At 42.4% G+C, this 19310-nt stretch overlaps 1 protein-coding gene across 2 annotated transcripts in view; it reads left to right on the top strand.

The window, feature by feature from the left end:
• Nucleotides 1-19310, top strand: part of ZNF407 (zinc finger protein 407) — an 823527-nt gene that overhangs the window by 594186 nt on the left and 210031 nt on the right. For both annotated transcript variants that reach the window (XM_073631246.1, XM_073631245.1), the window contains exon 9: nucleotides 7911-8089. In XM_073631246.1, coding sequence (XP_073487347.1) covers nucleotides 7911-8089 — 179 coding nt within the window. The remainder of the gene's footprint in view (nucleotides 1-7910; nucleotides 8090-19310) is intronic.

Raw genomic sequence — 19310 nt, 5'->3', positions numbered from 1 at the left:
ACACATATAAGCAATATTGATAACGGAGTATCTCACATTGAAAATGGCATGGAAGAATGCATAACAACAGTCAATGACATCAAAGAGACACAGTAGATGAGGTGAAAGAGGAACAGTCATGGGTATGGGGCAAACTGGCACATTTAGAAGACAGATCACAACGCAACAACGTTAAAATTCGCGGAGTACCTGAATCTGTCCACTCAGGAGATTTGCCTAAATATGCCAAAGAACTTATGCGTACGGTATTACACATCTCCAAGAGACGTCATTATTGATCGCATTACCACCACACCTGGCGACCTCTGTCCCCAGAGATGTACTGATGAGAATACATTTCTTTCACGTAAAAGACCAACTCCTCTCAGCAGCTAGAATTGCATCCTCGCTCCCCTCACCGTATGACGGCATACAATTATTCCCAGATCTCTCAAGATTCACCCTACAACTAAGAAGACTGCTCAATCCTGTCACAAAAGGCCTCCACAACCACAAAATCCAATTTAAGTGGAGGTACCCAGCAACCCTGCGTATTACAAAAAACGGCACCTCACATATGATCAACAACCTACAGGATGGCCTCCATCTCCTGCACAAGTGGGGTATTATCCCGGATCCCCCTGCAAACACAACAAAGCCTTCGCACCAGGATAAACCACCAAAGGTGCAATACAACCATGGAAAACAATACACCTGACCTCAAGCTTGAAACAGCCTAAAGTTTAGCCAACCTCATATTAGCAACCATTCTCTCCCCAGCAAGCTACCTATTCTACAGTTTTACCTTTCGACCAACTGTTATTTCCCCCCACAGCAGATTAGCTGAGTTCAGCAATTTTACTACTCTGCCTATGTCTTCTAGAGGTGATGGCTTCACTGTATAATACTAACTTTCCTGTTTATACTTCCAACTTAGCTTCAAATCCTGAGATCATTCATCCACAGAAGACAAAGTTCCCAGAGACTTTCAGTTTCATAACCCCGAGCTTCAGGCTCTCCCTCGCTTTAGGCCACCGCTTCTAAGTGTTTGTGCCATATCCCCACACTTGCCACCTATTGACAATGCCACTCAACATACTCTCATTGAACGTTAATGGGCTCAACCACCCAGTGAATATACACTCCTTATGGAAAAACGTGTGTCCAGGAGACACATTTTCTAAAATCCAACACCACCTTCATGCTCAAATAAACGCTTCCCCCACATATTTAAAGCCTCGTTCACTACTAAAAAACAGAGGAGTCTTAATAGCAGTGAAAGATTCAGCAACCTTTCTCCTAAAACAATCTGTCAGATCCAAATGGAAGATTCATCATTCTAATGTGTAACATCAATAAGGTAAACTATACGCTCATTAACATGTATGCTCCAAACAACTGCACTTCCTTCGCAAAGTTATGCGCATTGCCAAAAAAATTCAACAAGGTCACATGATCGTATGGGGGGACTTCAACTTAGTAGCAGATATCCATCTAGACACCACATCTGCAGCAAAAAGAAGATAATGCCCTCTAAAAAACTGAACTCTTGAACTCTTAAGTTCTCTATGATGTATGGTGTTGTCACCACAGGTCGGAAAAAGATTATACATATTTTTCACCACTTCACAAAACATATTCCCATATAAATATGTTTCTTGCAGGTAAATGGTTACTCCAAAAAATAAGTGCTTCTGTAATTCACACCACAACATGGTCGGATCACGCTCCAATTTCTATAACAGTAACCGATTACTTACATAAGAACATCTTTCTCTGGCATGCTAACAATTCTATCATTCAACACCCAGAATATGCACCATAAATATCCACTCAAATTAAGGATCTCTTTGAAATTAACACAGGATCAGTATCCAACCATGAAGTGGTGTGGACCGCACATAAAGCCTATGAGGAATGCTGATTAAATTAAGCTCACACTGTAAAAAGAAGAGGACGCAGCATCTTGACACCCTGATATAACAAATAAATACTTTATATAAACAAAATAAAGACAACCCAAATCCGACATCCACAGCACAAATAATGACTAAGACAGGAACTTGGGACGCTACTACTCCACTCCTTTGAACACATACAACGAAAATTAAAAGCCACATACTTCACATTCAATAAAGCAGGCAAAATCCTAGAAAACTGCATTAAAGGGCGGAGATCCAAAACAAAAATTGACCACCTTTTCCATCCCCATTCCAAAACCAAAATGTCCAACCCGCAAGACATAGCAAATGCCTTCAGCGACAACTATAGGGACTTGTACAACCCCAAAAATGACCCCACAACAGCCCAGCCAACACAAGAAGATATAAACCTATTCCTAGAAGGAATAAAACTCCCGTCATTAAAAACAGAACAATTCGCCTTCCTAAACAAACCGTTCACAGAACAGGAAATATACTCCGCTATCAAATCACTACCTAATGGTAAATCACCGGGACCTGATGGCCTTACTGGGGAGTATTATAAAAAATTCTCCCTCCAACTGACACCTCATCTGATGACTCATCACACTCCCGAAACTCTGAAAGGAGCCAACAGCCCCTCAAAATTTCCGCCCAATTTCCTTATTGAACCTAGATTTAAAAATCTACGCCAAAACAATAGCAACACATTTAGTGAATATCATGCCCTCTCTAATACATTCCGACCAGTCAGCTCCACCCAAGGATGACAAGCGTCCTATGCCACCAGAAGGCTAATCAACATCATACATTATGCTGAGTCTAGTGGAACGCCTTCTCTGCTCTTATCTTTGGACACAGAGAAGGCATTCGACAGAGTCCACTGGTCTTACCTTCAAAAAGTCCTCCACAAATTTGGGTTCTGTGGTCACATCCTTAAAGCCATTCTAGCTCTATTTACCAAACCATCAGCACAAGTCTTCTCGGCAGACATGTTATCCCAAACATTCCATATCACATATGGTACTAGACAAGGGTGCCCCCTATCCCCTCTGATATTCAGCCTTTTAATGGAACCCCTAGCAGATCACATTAGAACTAATCCACTAATGTCAGGTGTCTTGATTGGCCAAACATCCCAAAAAATAAGCCTTTTTGCGGATTATGTCATCCTTTTGCTCACAAATCCGCCTCCTTCCCTGGCAGAGGTGCAAAAAACTCTACATCGGTTCTGTAGAATATCCTACTATAAGGTGAACGTAACAAAATCATTTATTCTAGACCTAGGGATCAACGCCACCACCAGGAACTTAATTCACACACAACATTCCTTTGCATGGGCAACGGATAGTATCTCATACCTAAACAACTAACAAAATCAGTAAAGAAACTCTGCCAATTTCAAATCATTCTGCACCAAGCTGAAAGCCGATACTCAACATCTAGAAAAACAAGAATTGACATGGACTGGCAGATCAGCTGCATTTAAAATAATGCATCTATACCTTTTCAGGACCCTACCTATACAAATCCCTAAGTCATATTTAAGGCCCCTTTAAACCATCTTTAACCACTTGCCGCCCGCCATATAGCAGAATGACGTCGGCAAAGTGGTTTCAATATCCTGACTGGACGTCATATGACATCCTCGGGATATTGAGCCGCTGCGCGCCCCCGGGGGCGCGCATCGCGGCGAACGTTGTTGCGGGGTGTCAGTCTGACACCCCGCAACACCGATCTAGGTAAAGAGTCTCTGACGGAGACTCTTTACCACGTGATCAGCCGTGTCCAATCACGGCTGATCACGATGTAAATAGGAAGAGCCGGTGATCGGCTTTTCCTCACTCGCGTCTGACAGACGCGAGTAGAGGAGAGCCGATCGGCTGCTCTCCTGACGGGGGGTCTGTGCTGATTGTTTATCAGCACAGCCCCCCCTTGGATCCTACCCAGGACCACCAGGGAAGCTGCCCAGGACCACCAGGGAAACCAGCCACACTGGACCACCAGGTATGCCCCCTAGACCCCCAGGGAAATACTGATCTGTGCAAAGGCAGCTGCCAATCAGTGCCCACTCCCATGCCTACCACTGTCAGTGCCACCAGGGATGCCCATCAGTGCCACGTATCAGTGCCCATCAGTGCCAAGTATCAGTGCCCATCAGTGCCGCCTATCAGTGCCCAGCAGTGCCGCCTATCAGTGCCCATCAGTGCCACCCATAAGAACCCATCTGTGCAGCCTTTCAGTGCCCATAGGTGTTGCCTAACAGTGCCACCCATAAGTGCCCATCAGTGCCGCCTATCAATGCCCATCAGTGCCACCCATCAGTGCCGCCTACCAGTGCCCATCATCAGTGCCTGTTAGTGCCTGCTCATTGGTGCCACCTCATCGCTGCCGCCTTATCAGTGCCCGTCGGTGCCGCTTTATCAGTGCCCATCAGTGAAGGAGAAAACGTACTTATTTAAAAATTTTTAAACAAAAACAAAAGCAAAACTTTTATTTTTTTCAGAATTTTCGGTCTTTTTTTTATCTGTTTCGCAAAAAATAAAAACCGCAGAGGTGATCAAATACCACCAAAAGAAAGCTCTATTTGTGGGAACAAAATGATAAAAATTTCGTTTGGGTACAGTGTTGGATGACCGCGCAATTGTCATTCAAACTGCGACAGCACTGAAAGCTGAAAATTGGTTTGGGCAGGAAGGTGTCTAAGTGCCCTGTATTGAAGTGGTTAACAAATGCACATGGAAAGGCCAAAAAAACGAGAAGTGTCCATTCCAAACTGATTAAACACAAACTAGCAGAAGGAGCAGGTTCCATCGAATTTGAAGACTACTACCTAGCATCGTCACTAGCCCCACTACAAGACTGGTTCCTGGTCACACCTGTTAAGTTATGGGCACAGATAGAATCCACATATCTCCCACATTCAAACTTACAAAAATGGCTGTTGGGCACACCTTTAAATACTTATATCCCAACCTAGCCACGGATCTTTGCCTCACACAGTGGGTTCAAAAAGGCATTAAAAACAGGCTTACTACACGGGAAAACCATAAAACCATTCCCCGAACTACAAAAAATAATTTACCCCCCCCCTCCACAGAACGTTACACATATATGCAGGTGAGCCACTGCTTAAAAACCTCCTCACTCTCCCTTTACTCAATACCCCCTAACATATGGAACTTCCTCACTACCACAACCACCAAAGAGAAAGGCATCTCATTAATATATAACTCACTACAACAGAAACACAAATTTATCAAATCCATTTCATATCTCCACTGGGAATCAGATCTTGGAGCTTGCTTCACTGAAAGCCAATGGAAAAAAGCAATACAATCAATATATAAAGCAACACAATGCTCCTCCCTCTTGGAACTTACACAAAAAATCTCACTTAGATGGTACCCCACACTTACAAAACTGGCAGCCTTCAAAGCTTTTTTTTTATGGGCATGCTCACACCTTCACTTATACTGGAAAAAGATCTTCCAAATACTATCAGATGCCACACAAAGGCACTTTATACCATCAGATGCTCTGGCCCTCCTAAACCTGATGATAGAAACTGTACTGGGACACCTAAGACAATGTGACCACACACATCCTACTAGCAGCCAGATTGACCTTAACGAGATTATGGAAATCCAACCAAACTCACACTATTGACAACACTCTAGACCTGATGAACACACACTATGGGTACGAGTTAATGATGGCTTCTAGCAGGGGCCGTCTCGCCATGGCACAAAAAGCTTGGCAACCATGGGAGCAATGGTCTAAAATTTCAATCTTTTGCTATCTGTGATGAATGGTCCTTCCTTACCCACCTGTTATTTCCAGTCATGTTCTAAAAGCTAAAATGATATCGTTATTCACTGTAAGTTGGAATTCTACTGTTTGAGCAAAATGAACAAATGTCCTAATTTAATGTGACACATGTAAAATTCAATAAAAACTATTACAAGAAAAAAAAGTTCTTTCAGTTTCTAAATTTTTGCATGGAATCCACAAGGTCAGTCATTTCTATAAGTCTCTGAGGCAAGGGAAATACATGTCATCCGTGGACATGCAAGATGCCTGATTGTATGTTCCCATGTACCCATCTCATCAGTGATTTCTATACTGTGCATTGGCAGACAACCAATGCCAGAATGTTGCATTGCCCTTCGACTTCTCCTCTGCTTCCAGAGGGTCTTTGCACCCTTGCTTACCCTCCTAGGAATTCAGGGCATTTAAGTGATAAGCAATCAAGACGACCTTCTAAAGTGTTAATCTTCCCTTCAACTCTTAGCAAATGTCCAAAAGATAATGCAGATGCTCCAGGCATTTGGATAGATGATCAATTTCAACAAATCTGCTCTGCAGCTGTTTCTTGGGTGTAATCCTGGAAACACCCTAAGGAGAAGTCTTTCTTCCAAAAAAGAATGTTTTTTTGCTAAGAGCTCAACCTCAACAATTGAGATCCAAAAGAAATCCCACAGTGAGATTTGCTATGAGAGTTCTGGGTCTAAAGCTGGCCTCCATTGAGGCAGTACTTTTAGCCTAATTCCTTTCATGAACTCCCTAATTAAACATTATGTCAGCATGGGAAAAGCAGACTCTTTCCCTATCCACCCAAACATGAACAGTCTTGTCCTGCTTGATCACCACTTCTGGCTGTCAAACTAAGGAGTCGTCCTCCAACAAGGAACATAGTCTGCATTGCCTGCTACAAAACAAAGTGGGATAGGGTTGTAAAGGAGGCCCCCCCAGGGTCCTCAAAAGCTTGCCAAGGGTCTGAGCCCATAAACCATTGTGTATTAATAATTAAAAATTCCTTTTTTTTAAATTGCAAGGCGCAAGGTAAAGTACTTGGATGAAACCTAGGTAAGTATGGGGAGGAGATAAAAACAATATGGTTGGATTAAAACTTGGGAATCAGAGCTGTATTTCAAGAGTCTTAACCACTTAGCCACTGTTTTGCTCAATGCTAATTCTGTTTGGGCAGAAGTATACCTTAGGCTTATTGCACTCTTACGCACTCCTCACTTGTGGAGGCACTTGGGTCAGAACTGACTGCCAAGAACCACTTTTTTGCCATAATATGAAAACACCTAACTATATTTATAGGTGTAGAAAGTATTTATTTGTTTCATGGTCAGTAGTAACAAAATTCATTATGTAGGTTTTTTTTTTTTTTTTTGTTATTTGCCGTTTAGATAAGAAAACAAACCGCTTATGCCACGTACACACGGTCGGACTTTTCGACCGGACTGGTCCGACGGACCAAAGCCGGCGGACAATCCGATCGTGTGTGGGCTTCACCGGACCTTCAATGGACTTTTCTAGTCGCAAATCTGACGGACTTTAGATTTGCAACTTGCTTCAAATCTTTACGTCGTAACTCCGCCGGACCCAGAAATCCGCTGTCTGTATGCTAGTCCGACGGACAAAAAACGGCGCTAGGGCAGCTATTGGCTACTGGCTATCAACTTCCTTATTTTATTCTGGTGTACGTCATCACGTACGAATCCGTCGGACTTTGGTGTGATCGTGTGTAGGCAAGTCCGTTCGTTAGAAAGTCCGTCGGAAGTCCGTCAAAAGTCCGTCAAAAGTACGCTGGAAAGTCTGTCGGACCAGTCCGGTCGAAAAGTCCGACCGTGTGTAAGCGGCATTATTGCCACCCTAATTAAATTCCAGCATTACTGTTTTGGCACATTTGCCATTAAAAGACCAGAACACAAAATGGGAAATCCTTAGCAAGATCTTATGATCCTAAGAAAAATATGGAGTGATGTATAATTGTTGAAACATTTATGTTCTATGTTTTATGTATTGCATGTTATGAGTTTTTCGATTGAATGTACACCAGAGGTACCAAAATAGTGCTCCTGTCAACCAATCAGGCTCCATCCATCAGCATTTCAGCTGGGAATGGGATCAAAAATGTTTGTGCTAAGACCTTAGAAGTGGTATTTTCTGTTATTCTTATGTAATAATATTGAAAATAATATTTTGTTTCCCTAGGTCAAATTGTGCTGAAAATGTTCGCAAACATATTTTGCACACCGGCAAGCATGAAGGAGTGAAAATGTACAATTGTCCCAAGTGTAGCTATGGAACAAATTCACCTATGGAGTTTCGAAACCATCTGAAAGAACAACATACTGACATTGAGAATCCAGATTTAGCCTATCTTCATGCTGGTAAGAATTGGAAAGTTTCTTTTTTTCTATTTTCGTCCTTTCAAAGTCAGTTTGCATGTTTACACACAAACATTAATGATTTTACATTTAAGGCGGCTTATTCATTAGAGTAGGCTGCCTAACATGCCATAGAGCAACTGAATCTGGACTCAGACTTTTCCAACATACAAAACATTATTTAATTCTGTAATCTATTAACAAAGTTTTACCAGTAATGAAAACTAGCATTTTAAAATAGTTACTCTTACTTATTATCTTTGGTTTGTCATTACTTTGTCAGCACGTACCAAGTTGTATACCAGCATATTACATGTTGTGTTGTGTAGTGGTTGGTATGAGTGGTCAGTAGAATTAGTGGCTTCTCAAATTTCAAAACAGTACAGATCAGTGGTGCCCATTTTAGTGGGTCTTTATCTGTAATCATAGCAGGCACATTTTTGGTTTACAAAAGAAATTGCTTTCATGGTTATGGTTGCATAAAAAAGCATGGCAAGATCTTATCAGTAAAGAAGAATAGTGGCCAGAAACCAAAAAAAACTTGCCAGGACTGTCAAACACTAATACCTGGTGCACACTGAGGTTTTTTTTTTTTCGCTCAACCCAGCGCCGATCAAAGTCGGTCGACTGCTGGCTTTTGTCGGACAGACAAACATACACACCGGCTGAATGTCCGCTGGTTTTTTAATACAATTATGAACAAGCTAAAATATTTTTTTTTTAAATATTGTCCTTGCACATGATTGAGTATTCAAAGTTAACACCACTTTAACTTATTTACTAAGTTAAGTGCAAACCAAAAGTTATCAGACGATCATACAGGTGCAGTCTTTTTTCACATGAATTGCCTTAAATGAGAAGTATGGGAATCCTGTTTTTTGCAGATACATACTTACCTAGGTGGATGCAGCATCGGTCCGATGATGCAGCTGTCCCCCGGCACCTCTTCACTGAGAACCGAGCAATTGAACAACACCGATGGCTCGGTTCACACTGCTCCCCGAGTAGAGAGCTGCTGACTATCAATCAGCAGCTCTCCTTCTCTGCTCCTCCACGCTCATTGGAGCGCTGAGCTGTGGAGGGGCGGGGAGCGGGTGTCTCAGTGGCTCGCTGAGAGGCTGAGACTGCCATCAGTCCAGGCACCTGGCTGATCCAGACTTCCAGAGTCGGGATGATGCGGTGCCTGGATTGATCTTGGTGACGTCAGCAGACGGATTGCACTCCTGTGACCCATAGGAGAAGCCCAGCCAAACAAGCTCAGGCTGGACTTCTTTTTAAGTTTCATGATTTCCATGTATTTATAAGAGTTGGAAAGATATTGCTCCTTTTTTATTTTTACCAGAGCACAATTAAGTTGTTTTTCTTGATAGAAACTTTAGATGTTTGTAGTCCTCCAAATGAACCTTCTGTTTATTTTTCTATGCCTGATAAAACTACTGATTTAAACACATTGTGGTGAACCACTTCCGTCAGCATTATAAATGCTTCAAAGAGATTGACTCTTGTCACAGCTGTTGGCATCAAGACAGTCACAGCATAAAGCACATCAGCTTGATTGGCAGTTTATCATTCAAGTTCCTTTGTGAGAAGCTTTGCATTTTGTCTGCTCCTTTCAGTAAAACACTATACGTTTTGTAAAAAGTGAAATCTATATTCATTTGAATCTACAGCATTCAGAACACTTTGCTTGTTATTGAGAATTGGATATAAATTTCTTAAAGCAAATGAATGAGTCAATCAAAGAAATGTATTGTATATCAAAAGCAGCTGCATTATTGTGCGAATTGATGTGTTGGTTATAATTGCAGGCTGATCTTGTCATATTTTGTCAGTTGTGGCACCTCATAACTAAATGGGAGGCGGGGGAGTTTGTGTAGAAAAGAATGGTACACCCTTACTATATTCTTTTTTTGCAGGTATTAGGTACTTATGCAGTGCTTCATTTGTTTGTGTCTAAGGCTTAATGTACACGGGACGTTTTTACAACCTCTTGTGAACGATTTAACTTGACAGATAGTAACCCACGTTTAAAACGTCCGTTTTGTCGCGTTTGCGTTCAGAAGAGTGAAAAAAATGTTTTTTTTTTTTCAAAATACCCAAAAATGAAAAACGCCTGTAAATGAAATGCGTGTAAACGCGTGTAGCCGCGTTTAGAAGCGTTTGGCGCTTTAAATGCCTCTAAACTCAGCGTCTGAACTCATTTTTTTGCTTTCCAAAAAAGGCCTCTGAACTCAACTGCCTAAAAACGACCCTGTGTACATGTACACATAAGATAACATTGGATGAGTTCAGGGGCAGCTAAAAAAACCTCTGAATGTCCGTTTACCAGCAGCAGTGTACATGAGGCCTAAAATGTCTTTGCTGGGAGGTTTCACACATTTACATTCCAGTACCTGTCTACTGTGATATCATCAAAAATGTCACTTTGTGGTAGAAACGTGGTAAAAAAAAATCCTCTTTAGCACTGCCATGCTGTCAGTTTAACTTGGTGAGATGAGAGGCATGTTCAGGTTGGCAGTAACGTACAGTATAACGGCTTAGTGCATCTGTTGCAATTCTTGGGCTATAGAGGTTAAGGGACAAGAGTGTCAGAAGTGGTGGTTAGCAAGTTGAAGTTGGTGTCTAAACATTAAAAATCGCAGACTGCCTTTTTTCTTTTATACACTTCCTGGTCCTTGTCTGAATGTAACAAAATTGCAGATGTCAGAATGTGAGGTTTTTATGTGTATAGGTACTCTGACATGAGTTACCAACCAGGTGCTTTCTACATTTTACTAAAAGGTTAAGTCTGCTTCCAACTTAACTTATTAATTTGGTTGCAATAGTATAAATCTACTATACATCATTTTGAGTTGGCTTTTAATTGTTTCATGTCTAAAGGTACCGGAGGGTATTCTTTTCACTCACATTCTTCTACAATATTCTAATAATATTCTAAATCAATTTTAAAAAGGTACTAAAAATTGTACAATCCACTCTGACTGCATCGTATGGAAATTGACTACATACTGCCAAAACTATCAGCCTACAATAGCAGAAACACGACTAAAATTGATATTTTAAAGTATTGAGTAAGAAAGAGAATGTTGGAAAAACAGAATTACAATGAGGACTTTCAGTCAGGATAGTTTTGACCACAATGGCACTGTTGCCTCTGCTGTCCTAGGCACTGGTTAACACCAATTGTGATAAAGTTTTCCTTATTTTTATGTCTGCCACAGGACACTAGAGCAATGCTTGCCAGGGAGAAAATGATTCCTCCAACCCATTCTTCTTTTTTTCTTCTCCCTTCCTTATTCTCCAGTTATACTCCCTCCCCCACCAGCACTTTAGATACGAAAAATGTTAGGAAGAATGATGGTTGCCAACTTATTCTGGTGGATTTACTTGCAGTAGACCTAGTTGTTTAGCAAGGGAATACTCTGATACATCCAGACCTTCAAAGATATACATAGGTACATATACATAAGGTATGTTCAGTAACATTTACTTTGGAATCTATCCACTATGTGTTATTTTGCATTTCATTGTTTAACTTTGAGACCCATCTGTATTCAGTTACTGTATTTTCCATGCTAATCGACCAATCTAGTTGTAACCATTGTTGTCCTTGATTTGAAAAAAGAATTTATAAAAACAAAGTCAGCAAGAACTATGTATGGATAAGGGGGTGCAGTGAATAATGAAAGGAGTCAGGAGTCTCTTTGTAGTTCAGGAAACATGAAAGCTTTATTAAACTAATGAAACTCAATCAAAATACAAAAGAATAAATGTAGCTGCATATATTATATTACCATTACTTTCTGTCCCCCTTTTTTGTTCAGTCTTTAAAGATTAACCAACATTTTCAAGCCTGCTATGTGGAGTATCTGTCTATTGCAGTGTCTCATTCGGTTTGCATGGTCACCCTGACATGTGTGCTCCTGGTCAGTCCTAAATCTACACACGCTGCTACTTTGGGACGCATGTACAATTGCAGTCTTTAACCCTCTGGTTATGTTTGCCTGATGCATGCACAGTATGGGCCGCTACCCGTACCCGCTCTGGTGCTGTGTTAGAGTGATGCACGTGCAGTAGGACATTGGGTTTGGCCCACGCATGCGTTCAGCTGAGTGTGAGGAAGCACACAAGGAATCATGAGACTTGTATTCCAGAGGATTTATATCTCTGCTGTGGTCAGGGCGTGCTCCCTGACTGGCAGTTTGGGGAAGTGCTGAATGGAGGAATACAGGCAAGAAAAACTCAATGAAACTAAAAAGTAATGCCCCGTACACACGGTCGGACTTTGTTCGGACATTCCGACAACAAAATCCTAGGATTTTTTCCGACGGATGTTGGCTCAAACTTGTCTTGCATACACACGGTCACACAAAGTTGTCGGAAAATCCGATCGTTTTAAACGCGGTGACGTAAAACATGTACGTCGGGACTATAAACGGGGCAGTGGCCAATAGCTTTTATCTCTTTATTTATTCTGAGCATGCGTGGCACTTTGTCCGTCGGATTTGTGTACATACGATCGGAATTTCCGACAACGGATTTTGTTGTCGGAAAATTTTATCTCCTGCTCTCCAACTTTGTGTGTCGGAAAATCCGATGGAAAATGTCAGATGGAGCCCACACATGGTCGGAATTTCCGACAACACGCTCTGATCGAACATGTTCCATCGGAAAATCCGACCGTGTGTACGGGGCATAAGAGTGTGAGGCACAAGAAAGAAAATAAAACATTTTTTTTGCTAGTTGTGGATCTTATTGCAAAGTGCATTCTAACTGAAGATTTAATACTACAATTTTCTTGTTTTGTGCTCTTTACAATTGAAAGCTTGCAATATTCTCCTGTTAACCCTAGGGCGGGTTGATGATGTATTCAGAGGGGGGTGTATGCTTTAAGACCCCTTTCACACTGAGGTGTTTTTCAGGCACTTTAGGGCTAAAAATAGCGCCTGAAAAGCACCTGAAAAACGGCTCCCCTGCAGTCTCAGTGTGAAAGCCCAAGTGCTTTCACACTGAGGCGATGCGCTGGCAGCATGTTAAAAAAAACTCCTGCAAGCAGCATCTTTGGAGCGGTGAGGGAGCGGTGTATATACCGCTCCTACCAATTGAAATGAATGGGCAGTGCCGCGGAACCGCCAGCTTGCAGGTCATTTTAACTCTTTTGCGGCCGCTAGTGTAGGTTTAAAAGCGCCCCGCTAGCAGCCGAAGACCTTCACAAAAATGATGGTAAAGCGTTGTTAAAAATTACCGCCGACGCCCCAGTGTAAAAGCAGCCTAAACCTACAAAAAGTTGGTTGAATGATGATAGGCATCATTTAGCCTGGAAGAGTACTGGTATTGGGCTATGGAGGAAGGTGTGGGGGCAGCAGTGGAGCATGGGAGAGGAAGAGTAGTATTATGGTAACTTTTTTTTTTTTTTTAGGTAAAGGAATCGCATCTAAACAAAAATTCCCAAAAGCTGAAAATTGGGTTTCAGCAACTCCTAAAGTGGTTGCATTACACTTAAAGTATTGGGATGCTCATAGCCAGCATTGAAGGTTTTGTCTTTTCGCTTCAAAAACTGTTGAGTATGACCTGTTAATTGATAGGCATTAATCTAGGAAAATTACTTTATTCAAGTGTAATAGAATTGTCAAAAGATTCTTATCTTTTGCCAATGGCATACATTTAAACCACACTGGATTTTGTCTTAATATGATCAGTCCTTATTTATGGAAAATATAACTCTGAGTCCTTTTAAGCAATGTGCATTTACTATAAGCACAGATCTGTACTTTGTGTTATTAAAATGCATAGAGCAGTCATATTCTGGGCTTCTGTTGAAATATGTTTTTAATTGAACAGAATTATGGCTATATATTATCAATGTGAATCTAGTTAGAACACTGTATTTGGCTGGCACAATAGCTCAATGCACTGTGGAATGTGAATAACAAGTTATTTCAGGAGTCATGAATCTGAAGACTAGTGACTTTTTCAGAATACTGTGGAAAGAGACTAAAAGGGGTATGTCTTGCATGTGTCCATTGCCTTGCTTAGTTTCTCACTACGATAAATATATATTTATTTTATGCTGTGTGAACATAGCTGTTTATTAGTCTGCCTCTCCTCTGTAACCTATCTTGCTAAGAACAGGGGGAAGATGTGCCATACTGTAGATGTAGTTCCATTTAGAGCCAAGCAAGTGTAGGTTTCTATGCAGGGATGTCTTCTTTGTCCTTACTGATCTTTGCCTGTGTGGGAAGAAATATTTGTGAACATAGAAAGATCATCCTTGGTCACTGCTTAGGACAAAGAATCCAATTCTCTCTTCCGGCTTTTAGCAATAAGCATGAAGGAGGGAGAGACAATCTACTAAATGTCAAGACTTTAAGTTAAACATAGTCTGGATAAGAAAGGATTTTTTTAGGTACTGAGGTGCTCTGGATATAAAAGTAAAAAAAAGGGTATTTGCAGTCACCTGAAAGGTTTTCTTTAACAAGTTGCCGACCGCCGCACGATGATGTACGTTGACAGAGCGGCACGGGCAGGAAAAAGGGCTTACATGTACGTCCTTGCCTGCCCGCGGGTGGGGGGTCCGATCGGACCCCCCCCGGTGCCTGCGGCGGTCGGCAAATCTCCCCCGGCGATCGGTGGTGAGGGGGAGGCCATCCATTCGTGGCCCCCCCCTCGCGATCGCTCCCAGCCAATGGGATCATTTCCCTGCCTCTGTATTGTACACAGAGGCAGAGGAAATGATGTCATCTCTCCTCGGCTCGGTATTTTCCATTCCGGGCCGAGGAGAGAAGACTGTAATGTGAGTGCACCAACACACACACACACAGTAGAACATGCCAGGCACACAAAACACCCCGATCCCCCCCCCCAATCACCCCCCCCCCGTCACAAACTGACACCAAGCAGGTTTTTTTTTTTTCTGATTACTGTATTGGTGTCAGTTTGTGACAGTTACAGTGTTAGGACAGTTACTGTTAGCCCCCTTTAGGTCTAGGATACCCCCCTAACCCCCCTAATAAAGTTTTAACCCCTTGATCACCCCCCGTCACCAGTGTCGCTAAGCGATCATTTTTCTGATCGCTGTATTAGTGTCGCTGGTGAGGCTAGTTAGGGACGTAAATATTTAGGTTCGCCGTCAGCGTTTTATAGCGACAGGGACCCCCATATACTACCTAATAAATGTTTTAACCCCTTGATTGCCCCCTAGTTAACCCTTTCACCACTGATCACCGTTTAACCGTTACGGGTGACGCTGGTTAGTTCGTTTATTTTTTATAGTGTCAGGGCACCCGCCGTTTATTACCGAATAAAGGTTTAGCCCCCTGATCGCCCGGCGGTGATATGCGTCGCCCCAGGCAACGTCAGATTAGCGCCAGTACCGCTAACACCCACGCACGCAGCATACGCCTCCCTTAGTGGTATAGTATCTGAACGGATCAATATCTGATCCGATCAGATCTATACTAGCGTCCCCAGCAGTTTAGGGTTCCCAAAAACGCAGTGTTAGCGGGATCAGCCCAGATACCTGCTAGCACCTGCGTTTTGCCCCTCCGCCCGGCCCAGCCCAGCCCACCCAAGTGCAGTATCGATTGATCACTGTCACTTACAAAACACTAAACGCATAACTGCAGCGTTCGCAGAGTCAGGCCTGATCCCTGCGATCGCTAACAGTTTTTTTGGTAGCGTTTTGGTGAACTGGCAAGCACCAGCCCCAGGCAGCGTCAGGTTAGTGCCAGTAGCGCTAACACCCACGCACGCACCGTACACATCCCTTAGTGGTATAGTATCTGACCTGATCAATATCTGATCTGATCCGATCAGATCTATACTGGCGTCCCCAGCAGTTTAGGGTTCCCAAAAACACAGTGTTAGTGGGATCAGCCCAGATACCTGCTAGCACCTGCGTTTTGCCCCTCCACCCGGCCCAGCCCAGCCCACCCAAGTGCAGTATCGATCGATCACTGTCACTTACAAAACACTAAACGCATAACTGCAGCGTTCGCAGAGTCAGGCCTGATGCCTGCGATCGCTAACAGTTTTTTTGGTAGCGTTTTGGTGAACTGGCAAGCGCCAGCGGCCTAGTACACCCCGGTCGTAGTCAAACCAGCACTGCAGTAACACTTGGTGACGTGGCGAGTCCCATAAGTGCAGTTCAAGCTGGTGAGGTGGCAAGCACAAATAGTGTCCCGCTGCCACCAAAAAGGAAGACAAACACAGGCCCGTCGTGCCCATAATGCCCTTCCTGCTGCATTCGCCAATCCTAATTGGGAACCCACCACTTCTGCAGCGCCCGTACTTCCCCCATTCACATCCCCAACCAAATGCAGTCGGCTGCATGAGAGGCATTTTCATGTCCTCCCGAGTACCCCTACCCAACGAACCCCCCCAAAAAAGATGTTGTGTCTGCAGCAAGCGCGGATATAGGCGTGACACCCGCTATTATTGTCCCTCCTGTCAATCCTGGTCTTTGCATTGGTGAATGTTTTGAACACTACCATTCACTAGTTGAGTATTAGCGTAGGGTACAGCATTGCACAGACTAGGCACACTTTCACAGGGTCTCCCAAGATGCCATCGCATTTTGAGAGACCCGAACCTGGAACCGGTTACAGTTATAAAAGTTACAGTTACAAAAAAAGTGTAAAAAAAAAAAAAAAAACACAAACAAAAATATAAAATAAAAAATAATAGTTGTCGTTTTATTGTTCTCTCTCTATTCTCTCTCTCTATTGTTCTGCTCTTTTTTACTGTATTCTATTCTGCAATGTTTTATTGTTATTATGTTTTATCATGTTTGCTTTTCAGGTATGCAATTTTTTATACTTTACCGTTTACTGTGCTTTATTGTTAACCATTTTTTTGTCTTCAGGTACACCATTCACGACTTTGAGTGGTTATACCAGAATGATGCTTGCAGGTTTAGGTATCATCTTGGTATCATTCTTTTCAGCCAGCGGTCGGCTTTCATGTAAAAGCAATCCTAGCGGCTAATTAGCCTCTAGACTGCTTTTACAAGCAGTGGGAGAGAATGCCCCCCCCCACCGTCTTCCGTGTTTTTCTCTGGCTCTCCTGTCTCAGCAGGGAACCTGAGAATGCAGCCGGTGATTCAGCCAGCTGACCATAGAGCTGATCAGAGACCAGAGTGGCTCCAAACATCTCTATGGCCTAAGAAACCGGAAGCTACGAGCATTTTATGACTTAGATTTCGCCGGATGTAAATAGCGCCATTGGGAAATTGGGGAAGCATTTTATCACACCGATCTTGGTGTGGTCAGATGCTTTGAGGGCAGAGGAGAAATCTAGGGTCTAATAGACCCCAATTTTTTCAAAAAAGAGTACCTGTCACTACCTATTGCTATCATAGGGGATATTTACATTCCCTGAGATAACAATAAAAATGATTAAAAAAAAAAAAAAATGAAAGGAACAGTTTTAAAATAAGATAAAAAAGCAAAAAAATAATAAAGAAAAAAAAAAAAGCACCCCTGTCCCCCTTGCTCTCGCGCTAAGGCGAACGCAAGCGTCGGTCTGGCGTCAAATGTAAACAGCAATTGCACCATGCATGTGAGGTATCACCGCGACGGTCAGATCGAGGGCAGTAATTTTAGCAGTAGACCTCCTCTGTAAATCTAAAGTGGTAACCTGTAAAGGCTTTTAAAGGCTTTTAAAAATGTATTTATTTTGTTGCCACTGCACGTTTGTGCGCAATTGTAAAGCATGTCACGTTTGGTATCCATGTACTCGGCCTAAGATCATCTTTTTTATTTCATCAAACATTTGGGCAATATAGTGTGTTTTAGTGCATTAAAATGTAAAAAAGTGTGTTTTTTCCCCAGAAAATGCGTTTGAAAAATCGCTGCGCAAATACTGTGTGAAAAAAAAATGAAACACCCACCATTTTAATCTGTAGGGCATTTGCTTTAAAAAAATATATAATGTGTGGGGGTTCAAAGTAATTTTCTTGCAAAAAAAAATAGTTTTTTCATGTAATCAAAAAGTGTCAGAAAGGGCTTTGTCTTCAAGTGGTTAGAAGAGTGGGTGATGTGTGACATAAGCTTCTAAATGTTGTGCATAAAATGCCAGGACAGTTCAAACCCCCCCCAAATGACCCCATTTTGGAAAGTAGACACCCCAAGCTATTTGCTGAGAGGCATGTCGAGTCCATGGAATATTTTATATTGTGACACAAGTTGCGAGACAAATTTTTTTTTTTTTTTTGCACAAAGTTGTCACTAAATGATATATTGCTCAAACATGCCATGGGAATATGTGAAATTACACCCCAAAATACATTCTGTTGCTTCTCCTGAGTACGGGGATACCACATGTGTGAGACTTTTTGGGAGCCTAGCCGCGTATGGGACCCCGAAAACCAAGCACCACCTTCAGGCTTTCTAAGGGCGTAAATTTTTGATTTCACTCTTCACTGCCTATCACAGTCTCGGAGGCCATGGAATGCCCAGGTGGCACAAAACCCCCCCAAATGACCCCATTTTGGAAAGTAGACACCCAAAGCTATTTGCTGAGCGGTATAGTGAGTATTTTGCAGACCTCACTTTTTGTCACAAAGTTTTGAAAATTAAAAAAACATTTTTTTTTTTGTCTTTCTTCATTTTCAAAAACAAATGAGAGCTGCAAAATACTCACCATGCCTCTCAGCAAATAGCTTGGGGTGTCTACTTTCCAAAATGGGGTCATTTGGGGGGGTTTGTGCCACCTGGGCATTCCATGGCCTCCGAAACTGTGATAGGCAGTGAAGAGTGAAATCAAAAATGTACACCCTTAGAAATCCTGAAGGCGGTGATTGGTTTTCGGGGCCCCGTACACGGCTAGGCTCCCAAAAAGTCCCACACATGTGGTATCCCCGTACTCAAGAGAAGCAGCAGAATGTATTTTGGGGTGCAATTCCACATATGCCCATGACCTGTGTGAGCAATATATCATTTAGTGACAACTTTGTGCAAAAAATAAATAAATAAATAAATAAATTGTCACTTTCCCGCAACTTGTGTCAAAATATAAAATATTCCATGGACTCAACATGCCTCTCAGCAAATAGCTCGGGGTGTCTACTTTCCAAAATGGGGTCATTTGGGGGGGGGGGTTGTGCCATCTGGGCATTTTATGGCCTTCAAAACTGTGATAGGTAGTGAGGAGTAAAATCAAAAATGTACGCCCTTAGAAATCCTGAAGGCAGTGATTGGTTTTCGGGGCCCCGTATGCGGCTAGG

Source organism: Aquarana catesbeiana, linkage group LG05 (assembly GCF_042186555.1).
Source record: "Aquarana catesbeiana isolate 2022-GZ linkage group LG05, ASM4218655v1, whole genome shotgun sequence".
In the NCBI taxonomy this organism is placed as follows: Eukaryota; Metazoa; Chordata; class Amphibia; order Anura; family Ranidae; genus Aquarana; species Aquarana catesbeiana.
This window is presented reverse-complemented; position numbering and strand designations above follow the sequence as displayed.